This window comes from Vanellus vanellus (genome assembly GCF_965231255.1).
Source record: "Vanellus vanellus genome assembly, chromosome: 25".
Taxonomy (NCBI): Eukaryota; Metazoa; Chordata; class Aves; order Charadriiformes; family Charadriidae; genus Vanellus; species Vanellus vanellus.
In genome coordinates this window covers 132,699-153,988 of record NC_138930.1, presented here as the reverse complement: position 1 = coordinate 153,988, position 21,290 = coordinate 132,699, and the positions used below count along the sequence as shown (strand labels likewise).

Sequence of the window (21,290 nt, the reverse complement as noted above, 5' to 3'; positions counted from 1 at the left end):
TTCTAAACACGTTTCAGTTGGTGCCGTTTATGGCTTGATTTCATTTTCTGTTTTGTTGTTGTTGCTGTTTTTCCTGAGGGCGTTTCTTAAGAGAGGGGGCAGACTATACCTGCCCCTGCAACTTGAGTGCAGGTCTTACCTCTGATATTCTGATTGGGTTTTATTATGTATGTCAGTAATTCAGGTCACTGTCAGCCTCTGTGAATGATGCTGAAAGACATGGAGTGAGATGTGCTGTGAATGTGGAGATCTGCCTTGTACACCATTCCTTGGAGGAGATTCTGGCTCAGTTGGATCCTGCTAGATGGGAAGAAGGCTACAGCTTGTCAGCTTTCTGGGCAGCATAGGATATGCATACCTTCCAGCAGATGAGAGTTTTGCCCTGCTTTGCAAATCAGACAGTTAAAGCTGTGGGTTACTTAATGCAACTACTCCTAGGTAGAAGTGTTCTTCTGTCTTACCTGGAGAGTCCCCATATCACGTGAACTAAGCTACCCCTCAGGCTTGTTGCTTGTGTTTGGATTATTGCTGATGACACTAATGAGTGCAAGCAAGATAAACAGCTCTTCACAACCAAGAGAAGGTTTTGTTGCTTTGAACCTGAGTGTTCCCCTTGTGGACAGGAGATGTTGCTGGAGAGCAGCACTGCTCTTCTTTAGAGCCACTCTGGTGCACAGAGCTCTGACTGTGTGAGGGCTGGGGAAGGGGAAACATAACATGCCTGCTTGCTGTACTGCTCCTAGCCAAGTTCAGAGGCAGTCTTTCATCCCTCCTGCAAGGAAAGTAAGTGGCTCAATTAGGTGAGGTGACCATGCCTGCACTCAGTCAGGCAGGCTTAGAGCAAGCTTTCAGGCATAGTTGCACCTTAGGCAACCCTGACGACTGTTCTGGTTCCAGTTTCATGGTGATGAGTTGCTTCCTTGGAGTCCTTTCTCTGCCACTCGCTGTGTCTGAGGAGGCAGAATGCATGGTGAGCATTTGCAGGAGAGCTGTTCCCTGCAGGCAAGCAGCTGAGCAGGGAAAAGTGCCAGGTTTCCTTTTGAGAACTCTGAAATCCATGTGGTCCCTTCTCTGGGGGTTCTGGTTGCCATCACGATGTCTTGGTTCCCTTCTGCCACCCTCCTACTCTGTACGGCAGGCAGAAAGGGGCACTCTGGTGCCACTGCCATCAGCACCATGTGCCAGGCAGATGGGCCAAGCTCTAACCCTCTGCATTTCTCTTTCATTGCAGATGGCGCGCCCGATTCAAGTGAAACCCGCAGACAGCGAGAGCCGTGGAGGTAGTTGTCATCTCTCCTTGTTTCTCCTTTGGCAGCTATGTGCTTGTGCAAGGGGGACCAAGCAAAGAGACAAGGTCCTGACCTGGCCTTGCTCTCCCTGCAGTGTGTATGAAGGGCTGTTTGTGTGTGGCAGGGATTTGGGGGGGTGGGAGGAGAGTCTAGGGATAGGCTTTGATGGGGAGCCTTCAGCTTGGCCCAGCAAGCAGCTGAGAGCACCCCAAGTCCTAAGGGTAATAATGTGGCTGCCTACTCCACTCTTTTGCACCCCTTTGAGGGTACTACTAGCCCAACAGCGTCTGCCCCCTGTCACTGTTGGAGTGTCTTTGCCTCTCCACTCTCGGTCCTGCAGCATCCCCCATCGCACTGCCAGGGCCCATGTGCTGTTGGGGAAATAGTGACTGAAGGGAAAGGATCCTGAGTTTAGGCCTGAGATGGAGGTGCTGTCAGCCTGCAAGGGACCAGCTTGGTTAAAGCAACGTATACTGAGTAGTTCAGAGCTGGAAGACAGGAAACAGGAGAATCTCTTAATTTAATGGGGAGCTCACAGAAGCTCAGATGCCTCCTCCATGTGGAGAACGTTTGCAACTCCAGCCCTTCTGAACTCGTTTTGCTGCTTTTCCTTGTCTTAGCAATACATTTCTTTTCCCCTTCTCTCCATTCCAGCGTCTGCTTCTCCATGCCTCATGCTGTTGGTGCTGCCTCTGAAAGCAGTTTAGTAGTGGCGAGGGAAGAATTTCTGTGAGGCTGTTTGTCCTGTAGGGCAGCGTATCCTGCATGCTGTGTTCAGATTTTAAAAGCTTTTGTTTTAAGTTTTAAGGGGTCACTTCCAAGCAGTCTGTAGTGACTTTCAATTATTGCACTGGCAGGAACATGAGATACTTTTTATAATATTTTATATGGATATGTGTATTTATGGTTGTGTGATCCTCCTTTAAAAAAAAAAAAGCTTTATCTGTTTAAGTCAGATCATTTTTCCAAATAGAATCTTTGACTTTTCATTATTTGCTTGAGGGATAAAGCACTTGACTTTTACTGAAGTCTAGGTGTTTTTATTCCCTTGGGCTATACTGAGAATCCCAGACATGCCACCTATAGACATGCTCCTTTTGAAAAGAACTGTGGCTTAAGCCTCCAAAGAAACTAGTATGTCTAAAACACAAAGGACTGGATTCATCTCACCGTAGTTCAGCCCCTGGGTTCGGGGTTGCGTTTAAGGTCCTTGTCCATGCTATAGACTGTAAAAAGAGACCAGGGCCTTCAGGGTGATTCACTTTGTCACACTTGACATTGATATCAGGAGCAGATGAGCTGTCCTTTAAGAGGTGCCTGCACCGGATAGAGGAAGCTAACTGCTCACTGACACCTCATCTTGCCTCTGGATACAGCCATTAGGTGATCAGTCCTTCCCCCACCACATTGATTTTAAAATTTTGTACCCCAGATTTCTAATTAATTCAGAAATTGTGTAATTGTATCTGAGGTTATTCCTGATAAGTCTTTAAAAAAGAAAAAAAGCGTAGGAGACTAGCAGAGCCTTTGCCAGTCATATCAATAACTCCGCATCACAAAACCATTATGCGTACGCGCTGGCAGATCCCGTGCACCCTCAGGCTGTAAGATGTGGCTGCATAGCAACCCTCGCAGCCAACAGAGACACAAGCGGATGTAGCTACAGACAGATGTCCCATGTGTGCACTGGTTTTCCAATACATACACGTGCCCACTTGACACATTCACAGGCAAATGCGCACATTTACCTTCACCAGTACCACCCATGCACTGCTGACATTCCTGCATTAACCCCTCAGAGGACAGCAGCAAAACCAGACCAAATAGACAATTCAGGCTGTGAACAGACCCACCACTGCAGCTTTGTTTTCTTAACAGTTTGTGTCTCTTTGATGAGTGCAACTCTGGAATTTCTGGTGTCTAATACTAGGCTAAGGTCACTTCTGCAGTCTTTCTTTTGCTGGTGGGACACTAGTAGGGACTGTCTTCTATACACAGCCACCTAGTATCACAAAATGTGTTGGGACTTAACATCTCTGATGCCTCAGCTCCTCTGTCAAATTGATCTGAAATAGGCCAACAGATTCAATCCAGGATGTTGATTTGGAGGCAAGCTTTTGGTCAAGGCACTGGACTCTGAAATCTCCAAGTTTATGAAAAGCGGCACAGTCTCTAATGACTGCACGTGTCAGGGCATCAGGTCTGGTTCCCATGGAAAAGGTCATAGAGAAAAGCAGCCTTTGGAGTCTGAATACCTGCTTCCCTCCAGCCCATGTGCCTAGCTTCTTTCCAGCTTCATTGCAGAGCTCAGAAACGAGTAGCTCCCATAGGATACATGACAAACTGGATTTTTTCCTGAGGCAGAAGCAGCATCAAGACAGCACCCTATATTTGTCTGAATCAGGTTGCTCTTTCCAATGGTTTCTGTCATGGTGCTCCACTTGTCAGGGACGTGGATGAGCAAGTTTGCAGATATGGGAAGAGCCATTCCCTATAGCAATAGCCCCACACTTGCAGGAGGTAACAGAAAGATTTGGGACAGAGAAAAACTGTTTGGACTAGGAATTTATCAAGGGAACAACTGCATGCATCAGTGAGGCTCTGCTCTGCATTATCCTTGAAGGGAACATCTTTTATCCTCTCCAGGGACTGACATCTCTCAAATTGAGCACCCTGAATTAAGTACGTGAAGTTAGAGCACCAGAATTTGTCTCCTCGTCTAAGAGATGCTATTTTTTATGCTAAAGGGACAGTTTTGGCTAAGCCCTGCAGGGGCTTTATAGAGATAACTAGATGCTCAGTGTTACTGCACCCTGCAGAAGGAATTCACTAGTAAAAAGGTGCTGCCTGCATTAGTACAAAGGGGGGCCTGTGATTCTGGTATAGGCTTTGTCAGCCCTTTCTTCCTTTCCATTATGCCTGTGATGTGAGCCTGGGAGTGCCAGAAGGAGATGGGGGGTGGGGGGGTGGGCAGAGGAGCTTGTCTGTGTTTCTTTCGAGACCTGGAGCACTCTGCTCCACTGATGAGACAGGACAGCTAGCCCAAGCCCATTAGCACTGCCTTAGAGATGAAGGAGCTCTCTGCATACCCAAGGAGGTTTTCTGCATCCCATCCACAGCCAAGTGATTGCAAAGGCTTCCTCCCTCTCCCTGATCCTTGCTGCTGACAGCTGCTGGCCAGATGACCTAAATCCACTGGGTTTAAAGAGGAGCAGTGTCCAGTGCTTGTGTGCTCTCCTCTGTCTCTCATGGCTGAAGCATTCAGCCTTAACCCCCTCCTTGTTCCTGTGATATCTTCATCAGCAACCTGCTCTGCACTGGCCCTCCTCCTGCTGCCTGGGTGACTGACTGTGCCCAGAGCATGTTTCCATGGGAACTCAACAGTGAGAGATCAGAGACAATTTTCCTGGTTGCTGGACAGCACGGGAAATAGCCAATCAGAGGGTGAAAAACAAGAGCCAGAGAGAAAGTGAAGGAAAAATGGCAGGAGGAGAGTGGGGGAGAGAAGATCTTCCAGTGCTGCAGGAGCCCCTGCTGGGGAGCCAAAGAAGCCAGCGACCCACAACAGTGGCTTGAGGATGCCAACAGGTTTGGGATCAACCGCGTTAAAAGTAGTGACAGCAGACATCAGGTGAAAGGGGTTGCAGCATTTTAGCCCAATTGTGGAGATGTGAGGCAGCTTGGTTATTGGTAGTGGAACACCCCTATGTGGAGGCTGCCTGAAGTGAGAGGGCACTAGGATCATGGGTTGGGCTCCATGGGAGAGGGAGAGAGGTCAGCAGCGGAGGAGCCCTTTCACAGGTCCCCTGTTGCTGCAAAGAGGCATCCTGGGGGAACGAGTCTGAATCCTGTTCCTGTGTGCAATCTTGGGAACTGGGCTGTATGAAATGAAAATAACTGTGAAAAAATCTTTCTCTTGTGTTGTCAGTGACTTCACCCACTTCTGATATTGCCATTCTGGGCATTCAGAAAAGATTCAAAACCAATAGGTGTGTTTCACAGTTTTAACCTGTCCCACATAGTCAGGAAGGCTGGTGGTTTTTTATTCCAAATTAAAAAAAGAAAAGCTGAAATTCCCAGATAAACACAGGACTTCCAAAACGTTCCGTTAGTGAGCTGTGTCAGACAACAAAAGACCTGCAGTAAAACTGCAAGAATGGAGACTAGCATCCACTGTTTCAGTGGACCTTTCCCAAAATGCAGGGTAAAGGAAAACGCTTTTGATCCAACAGATATGGTATGAGGATGAAACCACGTGAATTATCCAGGAAGTTTCAAGGCCCTCTGAAAGAGAAAACAACTAGTAACTCATAGTTTAATGTTGATTTGATTGCAAGCTGACAAGGTTCCTTTTTGTTCAGTGCCTCCATTGCAAAGTTGTGGCCTCTTGCATCCATTAGACTGTTGCTTGGTGGAGACTTAAGCTTTGGGTGGCTGTGGTAACCATCAGGTCTTTTCACTGAATTAGTCATCAGCCAAAACTGGAACCACTTATCTGACTCTCCACTGGTTACCCAATATTCTGCAAAAACCTTACTTTACACAAAATCAGATCCAGAAGCAAAAAGCCGATGTCACAAAAGTAACATTACATCCCTGTAGCTGTATGTTCCCCCCACCTAGACTTCCAGCTTTTTTGATTTCTAATGTAACTGACTTTCCCTGTTGTCTTGATGCCCCCACTGCCACCCTGACCCAAACAGCCAGACAGCCTGCTGGGATCCCTAAAGAGCACAAGACCATCAAGTGCATTTCTGGCTGTTAAATCTTAGTCCACAATTATTTGCTCATTAGTTCAAAGAACAGAGGATTATTTTACAGCATATAAAGTCGGTACAAATATTTCCCAGTGTGTTTCTACCCTTTGTTGATGTGTTTTTTTGAGGAACTCCTGCTGTGTTTGCAATCCAAAGGCTGAAGCATGGTGCACATATCTGAAATAAGGCCTGGCTGCAGCTGCAGTATAGACTCAGGGTAGAGGAAGGGGGAACACTGCAGAGCTCATGTCCACTCCCGTAGCCAAACTGGGATCACATATGGCAACAGGTGATGTTAATGGGAGCACAGAGCTACTGCTCCTTTGGTTTCCATTCTCCTCTCCACCTTCCAGTGACTATGTTCCTGACCAGTCCCATTTTTTTTTCCACTCCCCTTCCAATCAGAATTTTCACCTTCTCTGTGTGCTCTTTTCTGGCTGGTTTGCCCACCAGCATTTCTGAGATGGCCCTTGGGTGGGGGCAGATGCTGTCTTACTGCTAACACAGCAGCTGTACAGCACCTGGTTCATCAGCTTCTGTGTCTTTGCTGGGGATTATTGGGCATTGCCAGAGCACTAAATTTTGGATGGACTCAATCAGCTGTAATAGTATCTCCAAAATGCAACCATTGTTGTGTGGGTGCAAGGAGAATTGTAGAAAGAATCGCAAGGAAAATGGAAGGGGATGAAATTCCCACAGGTTTAGTTATCCAGGGGATCATGAAAATGGGGAAGCTGGGAAATTTGGCCTTTAAGAAATACACAAGGCCATGTATTTCAGCCACTTCCAGTGATATAGATCAGGAGTGTCTGTTTGAGACCTGGTAAGAGCCTTAGATGCAGCACTTTTAACCCTTTATCTGTGGTGCATCAAAGTGGCATCTGTGTTGCATGTACGTCTGGTGCCCAGCGGAGAGCTGTGACCGCATGGGCTTGGGCTTGTGCTCTGCAGGGTGGTGCAGCCGTACGAAGCGGCTCCCTGTGGTGTCTGCATGGTGGAAGATTGCATCTCTCTGCATGTCCCTCTTCCGTGCTGAGGAATTTTGTTTCTGAAGACGCCTGCTGGGGCTGGGTCAATGTGCAAGCATGTTCCTGTGCATGTGTGAGCCTATGTGCTTGTCCATTGATGTTGTGTGTGTGCATCTGCTTTTCTGCAAGGGACCAGTGGCACGCGTAGAGGCTTCCTGCATGTGCTACCGAGTGCGTCTGTACGTGGCAGACCAGTGGCAGGGGGGGCAGCTTGCTTACTGATCTGGGTGGGAACCATACTCTGAGCCAAGGGGAGCAAGGAAGGGGCTGGGGGGAGGCTTTGCCAGCAGTGTGAACGCATAATATGTCATCCATTCCTGCCATACATACACACCACCACCACTGCAGCCTGCTCTGCTGCTGTAGCTCCAAGACCTGTTGTTTTTCAGGTCACTGCACTCTCAAACAGATAGCAGCTTCCTTGCTATTCTCCCTGACATGCGTCACATTGCATTGGTTTTGTTTGAAGCCAGGTCCTCTGACCCTGTCACTAACAATAAGGAATCCTCTGCTCCTCCCAAGCCATGTTCTGACACATTCGCTCTTATGGGTCATGTCTCTCCATGCATGTTTGGGGCAGTGGGGGAGGGTTAACTCTGTAGTTGGCACAACTATCTCCTTGCAAAAATGGAGATTGGCCTGGCATTTAAGCTAGGATTTTAATGTTGTGCTATTTTCATAGCTGTTCACAGCAATCTGTGGAGGACGTTGCCCCAACCACTGCTGTGTTTGTGCTTGACTGGATAGCATCAAGCTGTGTGATGGGCCCCTGTGTGTACTGATGGTGGTAGAGAGGGGAAGAAAGCACTGTGTGCCTTTCTTCCCACCTCCACACTTGACCATCCCAACAAAACCATTCTCCCTTCTGATGGAGGAACCCAGAAGGACCCTCAGCTCAAAGTCCTGGATGTCTTGGGCAGCCTTCCAGCCCTCTGCCAGTGTGACATGGGTACAAAATGCCCTTGGAGAGGGGGGAGTGGAGACCATGGAGCTTTTTGTTGGCCCTCACCCAACTGTCTTGCATTTGGCTGATCCTGTGGTGAAGCAAATTAGGACCCAGGATGCCAGGGTTTATTCCAGGCCTTAAAAGACAGCTCGGTAGACATGCTGGTTGGACTGGGGTAGGGAGAGGCATATTGAAGCTAAGATGCTTGGTTACATAGCAGCTGTGGAAACAGTTATCTTGGAAAGAAGGAAAAGGAAACAGAAGCCAAAGGTCCTGGGTTGGTCTGCTGTATTTCCTAGGGTACCTCTTGAATTTAACATACTGTTTCATAGGGGTATAAATGCCCATGCGGTTTTTCTTATTTTTGTTGGATCATTCAAAGGAAAGGGCTAATGAATAGAAGGAAATTACTAATTTTTTGTTTTCCTTTGGGGAGGGTAGGACAGGGGAAGCCCCAGAAGCCTTTGCAAGTGTGAGGAGCTTGGGAGGACCCTGCATACTCACCTCTTGAAGCATTTCATCAAATCATTTCCATGCCAGGCATGTTTTTAGCACCTAGGCTGTTTTGTGCTTAAGTGTCCCTATCCTCATGCTTTGGACTGTAAGCCTCATAGAAGGTTGATGTTTCTGTGTTTACCCCTAGGGGACAGGAAGCTCTTTGTGGGCATGTTAAATAAGCAGCAGTCTGAGGATGACGTGCTTCGACTCTTTGAACCATTTGGGGTCATTGATGAATGTACAGTGCTCCGTGGACCTGATGGTAACAGCAAAGGTGTGAACCCCTCTGTGTGTTGTTCCCTTTCTCCCTGCTTTTCAGGTAGCACTTACCTGCCTCACCACCGATACTTCCTTTCCACTGGGGCACTTATTCCCCCACCTATCTTTAGGGGAACTCCTGTCACAGTCAGGCACAGGGAGCAGAGCAGGACGAGTTGTCTGCTTCAAGAAAAGATTGGGGAAGATGGGCAGAGACCAAGGTGAAAGGGAGGGGAAGCAGAGCGTGATGAGTAGCTGAGTTATCGGGATCACTAGTGAGCCTGCTGCCACAATCTGGGCCTGCAATTTGCAATGTTTGCACCCACAATTAGGAGTGCATAGAGAATTTGGGAAAGTGGTATTCAGGGGCAAGGGTGGAGATGGTAACATCATCTATAGAGTATATCATTGAAGTAACAGTTTGAGACCCTTTCTGTTTTTCCAGGATAGAGGACTTGGGATGAGCCATCCTTTTTGTTCCCCGCTTTTTTGGGATGGCTTTCCTTTGCCCTGCCTGAGAGCCAGATACTGTCTCTTGCATGACGATGCAAGGGGCACTTTCACAGCAGTCCTGTCACTGCAATCTCCTGTACTCTTTCTGTCCCTTTCCAGGCTGTGCTTTTGTAAAGTTCTCATCTCACACAGAGGCTCAGGCAGCAATCCACGCACTCCATGGCAGCCAGACAATGCCCGTGAGTATAAGGCCAGGGTACCTACCCTCTTCCTAATCCTCTTCCCACCACACTGTTGCAGGGACCTCCCCTCACTGTCCAAACCCATGACAGGTTGAACTACAGTTTCCAGCTCATGTGGTTGTGTGGGGTGGGGGGTCTGTGTGCACACCTGTGCTGTTGTCTTTGGGAACCATCCTGTCTCCTGGGCTCGTGTGTGTATCTATGTCTGTCCAGACTGGTGGTGACAGCACTTAATAGCTATAAAGGCTAAAGAAAAGAGAGCCAGGAACCGGGCCGTGAATTTATCTTGGAGGCAGCTACCTGGAGTAGTTCAAAACTAAGCAGGGTGCAAGCTAACAGTTCAGCAACATGAGCAGTCAGGACTCCAGTGTCTGCGCACATTCCCCAGCTTCTTGTATTTAGGCAGTAGAGGAGGCGTCTGGGGCAGGCTGGGGATGCTCTGTGCATTGTGTGGGGTTGTGTAGCTGCAGCTGTGCCTTCTTGTGAAAGTAGAGCTGCAGTTGTGATCTCGTCTCTCACAATCTCTAACCTGGATTGGGGCACCTTGCGGGCAGGACAGTGCATTGCTGCAGCCGGGATATTTCCAGCTGCCAGGAATGGCTCTGCCTGTCCAGCCAAGCTCATGGTGGTGGAAAGATGGTGCTTGTGGCTGACAATGGCCTGGGTGTTCCTGGCTGCACTCTCACCTGGTGAATGCAGCCAGGGATGTGTGCACCCACTTGTACAAGGCCCAGGGTGTGAGGGGAAAGGTGGGCAAGGGACAGGTTGGATGGACGGATGTATGGGGAAGGGCACAGCCCAGGTTCCAAGCAGCTCCCGAGTACTTTCACGCCAATATTTGCTCTTCTGCTCCTCTTCCCACTCCTCTCTGCTGCCTGTTCTGCCCCATCCCACCTTGCCTGACTGCTGACTCTCTGGCTGTCCCATGGCCTCTTCTCCCACTGCTCCTCTCTCTGTCTCCTCTCTCTGTGCCTAGGGCGCCTCCTCCAGTCTAGTGGTGAAGTTTGCTGACACAGATAAGGAGAGGACCCTCCGTCGTATGCAGCAAATGGTGGGGCAGCTGGGGATATTCACTCCATCTCTCACCTTGCCGTTCAGCCCATACAGCGCCTATGCGCAGGCTGTGAGTATCAAGCGTGGGGGGGGGGGAAAGGCTGCCCTCTTGGCTATGGGGCAACACCATACCTGGGCTGGGAGACCACAAACGGGTCTCTGTAACTTGCGTGAAAGCTTCCCGGCACTTGGGAGTTGTTCCTGGCTTCAGTTTCTCCAGTCAGCAGCCTAGTCTTTGTGCATTTCTCTCCTGGAAGGGGTGGCAGGAGAGAGCTAGGACCTTCTCAAAGTGAGGTTGGATTTTTCTGATGTGGTGTAGACTGGCGGAGGTGTCTGGGAACAGGTCAAGCATGACCTAGTGTCTTTCTGTCTTGCTTTGAGAACAGCTCAGAGCCATGATTCCTGGGTGATGTCTGCCAGACATGACAGTCTGCCAACTTGTGAACTCTTCCTTTGGGTCTATGGCACAAATGTGTGTCTTCCTCTGGTTTTGGAGCACCATGAGAGCCCTGGGCCTAGCTTCATGTGCTTATTTCTCTGCTGAAATTCTCAGGAGTGCCCTAATTCCCCCACTGCTGTCCTTGGCTCCCAAGGTTTTCTCTCTTGTATAGTGTGACTGTGGGCTTTGCAGGATGCTGGAGAGGCAGCAGTGGGTAGCAGAGCATCAGAGGTGTTTCAGCAGTCTGGCCTCTTCTGGCAAGACTGGCTGCGCTTTGGATCTTAGTGAGAGAACCTCGTGGCCTTGGAGCAATGGTGGTGACTGTCACTGATGTATGAGGGAGTTCCAAACTCGACGAGTCTCTGATCAGCTGTGGTGGAGCATCTTTTGGGTCTTCTTGGTGACTGTCACTTTCAGGTCTCTGCTGCCAAGTATAAAGCCCATGGAAGGAGGCTCAGAAATTGCTCAAGGCATGAGAGATACTTGTGTCAAACTCAAAAGTAGATGCTGTTACTGAAATTAATTTTGCAGGGAGGGGAGCACAAATAAAACCTGTTTTTCTCATATATATGGACACTTCTTTCAGCTCTGGCTTCAGTGACTACTTGGTGTGTCTGCCTTCCATCTACATGACACAGAAGGAACTGTTTCTCAGTTGTTGTTGGTTTCCTCACAAAGAATCCCCATGAACTGCCAAATGCTATATAAGTGTGTGGCAAAAGAAAAGAGGCTCCATACCATTGGGGAATTTTGGAACTGTCATGGTTTAACTGCAGCCACCAGCTAGGACCATGCAGCTGCTCGCACAGTTCTCCCTCTTCTCCCCCAGAAGAATAGGGAGAAGAGGGAGAAAAGGAGGGGAAAGGAAAGGGAAAAAACTCGTGGGTTGAGATAAAGACAGTTTAGTAGAACAATAACAGAAAAAGGAAAATAACAACAATAATAATAATGGTAAAATAATATACAAGATAAAGTCACTCTCACCACCCTATGAATTGGTTGCCCAACTCCTCCCAAGCAGTGATCACGGATTCCCCTCCCTGTCCCAGCCAACCCCCATTTATATACTGAGCATAACGTCTATGTTAGGGAATATTCCATTGGCTGTTCTATTGGTCTGTCTATACTCTTTCTCAGCTTCTATGGGAAGCTGAAAAAAGTCCTTGACTGGTATAAACATCACCTAGCAACTAAAACAATATGTATTATTGACATTCCTTTCATACCAAATCTGAAAACACAGCAACCACTAGGAAGAAAATTAACTCCATTCCAGCTGAAACCAGGACAGGAACCAAACGTAGAATTTGTCCAACACAGATTATTGGATTCTTGTGTAATGAGGCTGAGAACAGGTATACCATTCCAAGCCCAAGGCTTCCAGCAGAAGAATGGTTTAGAGGGGAGAGCCTATTCCAACCAGACACCAGTATCTCTTGCCAGCTCCATTCTTTTCTATCCAGCCCTGTAATCCACAAGCCAGCTATACCCGAGGTCTAAGTTGGTAGCTTAGCTCAGCTGTGGGTCAGCTATGAGGTGATCATTCTAGTATACCTTCTGCTGCCACGGAGATGGTGCTAACTTGGTCACAATATGATGGTGAAGGAGGCAGGAATGGATCACACAGTGAGGTTATGATGGCAGAAAATACTTTGTTAGCTTATGGTCCAGGTTGTGTAAGGAAGGAGAGTAGCGAGACCTTCTAGACTTGGTCTTTAAGTGCCCTCCAATCTTCCAAAACTCCTGCTGATGATGAGAAGCAGGTCAGGCCTAGGCTGTGCTCCTTGCTTATCTGCATCTTCTTCCTCCTCAGTTTTGTCTGTAAATTTGTTCCTTGTCTGATTCTTCACTGGCCTTCTTTATTTTGGCTTTCCCCTTGACTCAAGGCTCAGCCTGGGTCCCACTCTTTCAGGGTTTTTTCCTCCTTTTCTTTTTACTTTCAACTGGTTTGGGATCTCTCCTTTCTGAGGCACTGACATCAAACCTGATTGTTTCTTCTCTCGTGTCATCCCAGTCTTTGGTCTCCCTTCTCCCAGAGGAAAGATCCTAGCCAGTTCTCATATGCCTACAGTGTCCCCATCAGAGGGAGAGGGTATCAACCCTTTGAAATACCATCTAATATTTCTGGAAGTGGGTACAGAAGGGAGGGATTTCCTTGCTGCATCTCTTTAGAGCACCTCCAAATGTCCTGCCATAGGCAGCTCTTGGGAGCTGGGGCATCTTGTAAGCCAGGGCTCAAGGGAACTTCACCTTAGTTCATGCTTGCATGGTGCTAGGCTTGGCGTAACTCCAAGGTTACTCACGGGCCTGGGAGATGCAGCTAACAATTATGTCTGTGGTTGAATCAGACTGAGAGGAGCAAGTGCTGATCGAGTGAACTGGTGCATCATAGGCATCGGTTCATATATTCACAATTTAATACGCCAACAACTTTCTCTCCCTGTCCCCATGGGATTTGCTGCCCTGCCAAGCCAAAGCAGTCCCCAGAGTCTCCGGCCTAGGAAGAAGTTTGGAGCCTGGGTTGCTTGGTTTTTGTTTGGTTTGGTTTGGTTTGTTTTTTTTTCAGTTGGATGCTGTGGATTTATATTAATTGCATTTTCTTTTAAAAACTACCTCAAACTAAACATGAAATAATCATAAACTATGTTAGGTCTAAAGTTCTGATCTATTAAAATACACAAAGTAAGATACTAAAAATAGTCAAACAGTACATGTTAGCTGATACAGTTTGTAAGAAAGTTCTCAGCTGGGAGATATGACTGGCTAAGCATCTGGAAGCAGTTTATTTCAGTGCTTAAACCAGGTTTTGATGCCAAGTGGCTCTTCTGCTAGTGAAAAGTATTTCCTTCATTTCCGTTTATCCAACTAGTTGAATTCAGTGATTAGGTTAGATGGAATTGGGGAACTGATTGGAAGCTGAAAAAAATGATAATCTATCAATACAAAAGAGGCTTGAAGTCTTAAAAAAAAACAGCCAGTGCAATTTACTTACTGCTTATAATGCTTGAATATTTATTGTATTTCATAAATGTTTGTTCTAAGCACAAAACGTAGTTTGTTCACACACATCCCTTTTCTTTCTACTCTTATGATTCATTATGGTCATTTTATTTAAGTAATAAAAACAATTTCAGCATGCTGGTTTGGTGCAAGTGCAGTCAAATGCAGGTCTTATTCTAGCCAGAGCCTGGCACAGAACAGGCATTAATGAGAAAAAAGAAAATCAATATTCATCTAGTAACTAAGAAATGCATTGGTTCCTGCATCCTTAATTGGGGACAACGTGAAGATAGGACTAGAAATATGTGCAGACTGCTTGCCACAGGGACACCTTCCTTAGCAGAGTTTTTTGCTTTCAGGAGGGCCACGCTTTAGGGTAATCCTCGCTCAGGGTGAGTGGTTCCCAGTAGTGTGAGTGAATCCTGCTTCAAGGGAGTCACTCTGAAGACGGTGGTGGCAAATAGACGAGATGATTTCAGCATGCTTGCTTTCTGGAGTCATGCGGTAGTGAACTCCTTTGCTGTCAGTCGGTCCCGCTTGCCTGCAGTGACCCTGCTCTGTGGAGTGCTGCGGAGTGCCCCACCTCTGCCCCAGAAAGGGCTCTCCCCTGTCCCTGCAGATTCAGTTCCACCCCAGCTGCAGAGACAGCAATGCCATGAAATTAGGCAATTCCTCCTTTTTATGCAACAGCATTAATGAGTTTCTGTGTGAAGGAAACTAAGAGAAGGTTTAGCTGGCTGTGAACTTTCAGAGTTACCAGATTCTCCAGCTGAGAATCTGGTTACTGGCCAAACTGGCTCATTGACTCAGCCATTTGGGGATGAGGCAGGTTACTGGAGTGGCGTGTATCTATGTTGCAAAGCAGACCGTGAGACGCGGTTGTAGTTGTAAGGAGGATTTGTGGGTTTCTTGGTGTTTATCGCGTGCCACCCCCCAGCTCTTCCTGTGGAACTATGCAGTTTCGGGAGAGCTGTGGAACTATGCAGTTTCGGGAGAGCTGTGCCTCCCTCCTCTTGCTTGATGGTGAGGACGAGGCTTATGAAGGGGCTGGACAATTTTGCATCCAGAAATAAGTCTGTGTTGCTACTGCACTCTGAGTGCAGTCTGATTTAATCTTATGCTTCAGAGCACCAACTGATGGCCAAGTAAGACCAGAACGGTTTTTTTCTCCCTCCTCTTAACCCTCTTCCCAACCTTGTGTCCCACCCTCCCCACCCCTCACCCCCCTTCTTTCTGCATTGTGCATCTCTGCCGAGTCAGGAGCGTTACAGGACTGCAAGGAGCTGCCCAGGGTGCAGGCCACTGCCAGAAGAAGGATTGAGCTCAGTGGATTGTGGGGCAGACCCCAGAGGGCAAAGCATCCCGTAAGAGCTGGGCCGGGACAGCACCTGGTTGTACAGCAGGATGCACACAATGAGCTCCGCATGTCCCCCAGCAGCGCGGTCTCCTTGTTGAGGGTGGGCAAAAGGAGAGGGATTTGGACCCCCTTCCTCCAGGAAAAGCCATGTTACTTAACACCTGGCTCTCTCCCAGGAGAAGCGGCAGTGCTCAGAGAAGGGGCTGTGGCTGGGAGGAAAAGTTGTTGCTGTGCCCGACAGCGAGGTAGGGCCGGTGGTGAGCAGGCGCTGCCGGGGCCAGGAGGGCACCCCTTTCCCTGCCCTTCCCTGCCGCAGGAGCGCTCCGAGCAGGAGGCCCCCCACGCGCGGCTCACGGCGCGGCGAAGGCCCCCCAAGGCGGCTACGTGCGGGAAGGGCGCAGGCTGCTCCCTGCGGCACTGCCTTCGCGGAAGACGCCCGCCCCGCCGTGTCCGTCGGCTGCAGGGCACGGGGCTGTGCGCAGCTCCGGGGGGCCTCCACGCGTGGCCTGGCCCAGGCCGCCGCCTCCCCCACCCCCCGGCAGGGGCCGCCTCGGCCCGGTACGTGGCCGTAGGGATGCGCGGAGGCCGTCGGCCGGGCGGGGCGCGGGAGGCTCCGGGACGGGCAGCGGGAGCCTGGCGACTCCCAGCGGCGGCTGCGGGAGATGGCGACCCCGCGGGCAGCGGCAGGGGGAGGCGGAGGCCGAGCGGGGCCGCGCAGCCTCCCCGCGCTCCGCCGCCCGCGATGGCTGGGGGCCGCGGGGCCCGGGGCGAGCGGAGCGACCCGCCGAGCGCCGGGGTCAGCCAACCCCCGGCAGCGCCGGGCCCTGACTGCGCCGTCCTGCCTTGCAGCTGATGCAGCAGCAGACGACGGTGCTCTCCACCTCCCACGGCAGCTACCTGACCCCGAGCGTCGCATTTTCCCCTTGCCACATCCAGCAGATCGGCGCCGTCAGTCTCAATGGGCTGCCAGCCGCTCCTATTGCACCAGCATCAGGTGAGGGCCTGATGTGGGCCGGGATGCAGCAAGTCCTTCACTACCAGTGAACCTCCTGCCCCAGCACTCAGCACGGTGCTCATACAGGTAAAACAGTTCCTGCATCCCTCCAGGCTCAGCATCTGGATTAGACCACTCTTTTCTAACAATGCAGCCTCTGAGGACAGCAGTCCCTCATTCTGTGCAGATTTCTGCAACCTCCCTGACATCCTCAAGTGTTCAATGCACATTTTCTTGCCCTTCTGCTGTTCCTCTCTGCTGCAGTTTTGTTTTTTCCCTTTGATATAGTAAAGAAGGACAAGGTTCCCAGGATTGCACCTGACTCTGAGTGTATCATCATCCCACAGTAATAATATCAGCAATAATGCATACTGGGTTTGAACACGTGTCAAGAAAAGGGCTGTATTATACTTGATGCTGTACAAACCTGGATTAAAAATGTTCCATTCCAAAGCTCTGACAGCAACCAGGACTAGCAGTGCTGCACACACGCTTCGCTCTAGTGCTGCCTCTAATTTTGTGAAGACTCCAGCACTAGTCTGCCATCTCCGTGTGCCAACTAGAAGAGATAATAGCTTCATACACAGCAGTCTTGCCAGGCAGATGGAAGGAGGGACCACAAGGCTTTGCAGGACCTCAACTGTCATGTGATGTCCTCTCTTCTTGCTCTACAGGGCTACATTCACCACCTCTCCTGGGAACAACAGCCATGCCGGGACTCGTGGCACCCATTTCAAATGGATTCACTGGAGTGGTACCATTCCCAAATGGGCATCCAACCTTGGAAACAGTTTACACCAATGGCCTTGTGCCATACTCAGGTATGGAGAGAGGAAAAAAAAACAACATCCAGAGACCTCAGGAACTGCTGTTAGCTCCTCTTTTCTGGTTTCCCCATACAGAACACTTTTTCAAGCTCCCTACCCACCAGGCACTGAGACTCACTTGGCAGTGGGGTGGGGGGTAGGGGGAGAGAGACACACAGAACATGAGTGATTCCAAGAACACGAGTGATTCCCTTTGCTCTGCTTCTGATTATGTTCTTCTCTGCAGCCCAGGGCCCTTCAGTAGCAGAAGCTTTGCACCCAGCCTTCACAGGAGTTCAGCAGTATGCAGGTACCAGCTTCCCTTGAATCCCTCAGGCCCTTGCGTGGCTGCCCAGATCCTCAGGTAAAAAGTTTGTTCTGTCTCCAGCTGTGTATCCAACCACCACCATCACCCCCATTGCTCAGAGCATCCCTCAGCCACCTCCCATCCTGCAGCAGCAGCAGCGAGAAGGTGAGGATCAGGGTGGGAATGTATGTCTGGGGATGGGGCGGGATTTGTGTAGCTCGTCTTCTGCACCACAGAACCAATGGAGAGGAGACAGCACTAATCTTTGTCCACTCTAATCTTTAATATTGGAGCTGGGTTATGGAACCAACCATGTATCTGCAGTGAGTGGACTGGAAGGGTTCAGAGGATGTTTGTCACGCTAACTTTCTGAGCTCATCCCTGGCCAGATGCTGCCAAGTATCTGGGACAACGGGGACAGCAAGCACTAGAACACCAAGCTTTGACCCCCTCCCCCTCAGGGTATAGAGTCAGCACCTTCCCTACGCAGGCAGAGGAAAATACCTCCTCCCCATCTTTACTGATGCCAGAACCAAACTGGTACCAGTCAAACCAGCCTCTCCAATGCACTGTCTTCTCTCTCTTCAGCCCTCTTAGCCTCATGAGTTTGTTTTTCAGCTTATTTCAAAACTGGCCTGGACAGAATCTGGAGGCAAAGGCATTCTCTGTCTGCTCCTGCTCTGTATAGCAGGTGTGAGTGAGATGAGGGAACAGCTCCTTTTCCTCATCAGGCTCACAGGGAGCAAGTCAGGGAATGGGCAGGATCAGGTCAGCCCATAAATTAGACGTGTGGCAATCCAGGAGATTTCCAGTTAGGGCTGTGGCTTATGGGCTGAAGGCAACCACTGCATAGCTGTGGGCAGGGAACACTAGAGAAGCAGCAGGGAACACTAGAGAAGCAGCTTTCACATAGCAGTGTCTGCTGCTCTCCTAGGACTGGGAGAACTACGAACAAGGAGCTGTCACCTCAGCTGATTTCCTTTCAGCAAAACAGCATGCAGACACTCACAGAGTAGTTGTGTCCAGTACTGCACATGGGAACTGGGCAAGCTGTGAAAGTGAATCTGCTCTCCAGAAACTCTAGCTCTGCATATTGCCTCCCAGCTGCTCTCAGAGAACCCTCAGAGCCCTTTGTGGACCAGTGACTAAGAGAGAGAAGCAAGAGGAGGTGGAGGCAGAAGGAGCCAGTGCTGGGGTTCTCCTCCAGTGCTGTGCTCTGAGTTGAGCCCATTTCTCTTCCCTTTCCCTTTCGGGCTCTCTGTTTTGTCCCTCCCCATTGCCCCCATGCCTGCAGGTCCTGAAGGCTGCAATCTCTTCATCTACCATCTCCCTCAGGAGTTCGGAGACAATGAGTTGATGCAGATGTTCCTGCCCTTTGGCAATATAATTTCCTCCAAGGTGTTCATGGATCGTGCCACAAACCAGAGCAAGTGTTTCGGTGAGTGCTGACACCAGTGGGCAAGGGAAGCATGATGGATAACGAGGACACTTATGCATTGAGTGTGGCACCAACAGTGCCGTTATTATCCATGCCTGTGTCCTGTCTTTCAGGTTTTGTAAGCTTTGACAACCCATCCAGTGCACAGACTGCTATCCAGGCCATGAATGGCTTCCAGATTGGCATGAAACGTTTGAAGGTCCAGTTAAAACGACCCAAGGATGCTAACCATCCCTACTGACAGCAGTGAGCAAACAGGAGTCACTTCTGCAGCACAGGTAAAGCTAGCGCCATCACAGCACAGTTCCTACACGGTACTGGCCAGAGTTGGGGGCAGCATGGTTTGGCTGCTCCCTACAGGGAGGGAAGCCAGGAGCTGAACTCAGTAATGCAGTTAGCAGGGCAGCACCTGAGCAAGGCAACCAAGGCAGGCCTGGAGATGACGGCCGGGTTCAACCAAGAGTCTATATCATCGGACAAGTTGGTGGCAATGAGGCAGGCCCAAGGCCAAGCCAGAGAGTCAGTCTGCAGGTCAAGATCAGGATCAGTTCTGGTGAAGGTAAATAGGGCCAGACATCGTGCCAACAGCTCTGTAATGAGAATAATAAACAGCTCTGACACAAGGGTCAGATAATAAGGAATCCAGATAAGATCCATGGACAGCACAGGTCTGTGATGTAGATGAGACACAGACTGGAGGTGCAGGCCTATGCTGTCATGAGACCCCTGGGCCCATGAGCAGAGTGTGGACAGAGGCTATGGGTGGGGCTGGTCGTGGCCATTAAGGCCTGTTAGTGCACTCAAGGCCCTGGCAGGCAGAGGGGTTCAAGTTACCTGCCTGCAGTCTAAGCAAGGTTTCAGTCTACTTTCTGACCACTCCCAAAAAGTTTTCATCTTCCTAAAAAGGTTTAAAAACACAATAGTTATGTTTTCAATTGTTTCTTGTGCTCTGAAATTAGTCTGCAGAGAATGCTTTCCAGGGTAAGAAGGGACAATCCCATGATTCACAAAGATCACAGAAAAGCAGAGAAAAGGTGAGACCCTGAAGGGCCACAGAAGAGCTGCCTGACACGACAGCTGGCTGTCAAAGAGCTACCTCCTGCCAGCCTGGGAACCAGGGAGGGCTGGCCGATCTTGGTCCCTTCTAATTGGGGTCATCTTCCTCCATGTTTAAGCAACAGCAACTCAAAGCCTGAGGTTTGATGTCCTCCTAATCTCCCAATTCTCCCTCCTCCCTTTCTATTCAGGTGAAGGGAAAGTCCAGAGGAAGAATTTCTGCTTCAGGCTGATTTACAGAGAGGCCAGTAAATTTATCGACTCTTTTGACACCATCCCTTTCCTTCCTCTGCTCCCCACCTACCCATACCATCCTCTATTTCCTCCTCCCCAAAACATGCAATTAAAGAGAAGGCTCAATATCTGCCCAGCAGGAAGATTCTTGCCACGATGAACTCGCATATTTGCTGCTAATGTGGTGCATAGCAAAGGGACCAGAAAACCAGCAGCCCCTGGGGACCCGAAGCTCTTCCTCTCGGGGCATGCCTGGAGTACATGGACCAAGAAAACCCACTGGTGTGTCTCTAGGTTACTGCAGTGATGTATGGAAACTTAGCTCCATCCCTCTCTCCTTCCCCATCTCCTGGCCCTTTCATAGATAAATATAAATGTATATATATATACAGTCTCTATTTTTTTCTAAAGTGGCTCACAGGACCAAACTTTTCCATTCAGAGACTGACTCCTTGCAAGAGGGATTGGAAGTTAAGGGTTTACCTTTGCAACAGTGTCTTCTCAGCAAGCACTGCAGATAGGCCTGAACATTTTGAGAGGATGCTTGGATGGACAGAGAGCAGGAGAGACAGAGTGCATCTCTCTGCTCGGTGTTAGCAAGAAGCAAGGAGAAAGAGAACTACATACCTCCAGGATTAGGGCACAGCCAGCTGCTCAGCTCGAGTCACTCATTCACCGACCTTAGCACCGGCCTGGTTAAGAATCTCAAGAGCTCTCAGTCTTACCTTTCCAAGGGCTTCTGCAGACAAAGCTCCTGGAATTTGGTGCCAAAGCCTACCCTGAGCATTCCTCGATTAGGCTGAAAGCACAGGAAACCAGTCCCTTTACCTACAGGAACTGAACTGCCTCCCCACATGTGGCACAGATCCATGTTTCACAGCTCTCCGTGGTAACGGAGCTTTTTCTTGATCAAGGCAAGAGATGACAGAGCATGAGCAGATGCAATCTCCAAAACAGAGTGACAGAAGCCTCCCAGGGGCTACAGACTGCCTCCCCATGTCGGAAGTAACTTAGCGCTGGTTAGCAGGCAGTTCCAATACCTAGGCGAAACGGGATGTTTTCTCCATCTGAATTTAGCAAGAAGACTCACCTCTTACACCCTCTGCAAAGCTTTCCCAAGCAGACACAAGGATAG

At 49.5% G+C, this 21,290-nt stretch overlaps 1 protein-coding gene across 2 annotated transcripts in view; it reads left to right on the top strand.

Moving 5' to 3' along the window:
* Window positions 1-20,368, top strand: part of CELF5 (CUGBP Elav-like family member 5) — a gene marked incomplete at both ends in the record, with an annotated part of 41,800 nt that extends 21,432 nt beyond the window's left edge. The window contains 11 exons of one of the 2 annotated variants that reach the window (XM_082495622.1): window positions 1,232-1,283; window positions 8,664-8,792; window positions 9,389-9,468; window positions 10,448-10,594; window positions 16,170-16,314; window positions 16,989-17,135; window positions 17,368-17,430; window positions 17,509-17,592; window positions 18,722-18,865; window positions 18,979-19,143; window positions 20,113-20,368. In XM_082495622.1, coding sequence (XP_082351748.1) covers window positions 1,232-1,283; window positions 8,664-8,792; window positions 9,389-9,468; window positions 10,448-10,594; window positions 16,170-16,314; window positions 16,989-17,135; window positions 17,368-17,430; window positions 17,509-17,592; window positions 18,722-18,865; window positions 18,979-19,106 — 1,119 coding nt within the window. Of the gene's footprint in view, window positions 1-1,231; window positions 1,284-8,663; window positions 8,793-9,388; window positions 9,469-10,447; window positions 10,595-16,169; window positions 16,315-16,988; window positions 17,136-17,367; window positions 17,431-17,508; window positions 17,593-18,721; window positions 18,866-18,978; window positions 19,144-20,112 lie in introns of those variants that run through there. The other variant, XM_082495623.1, reaches the window with a different exon arrangement.
* Window positions 20,369-21,290: the final 922 nt, after the last annotated feature.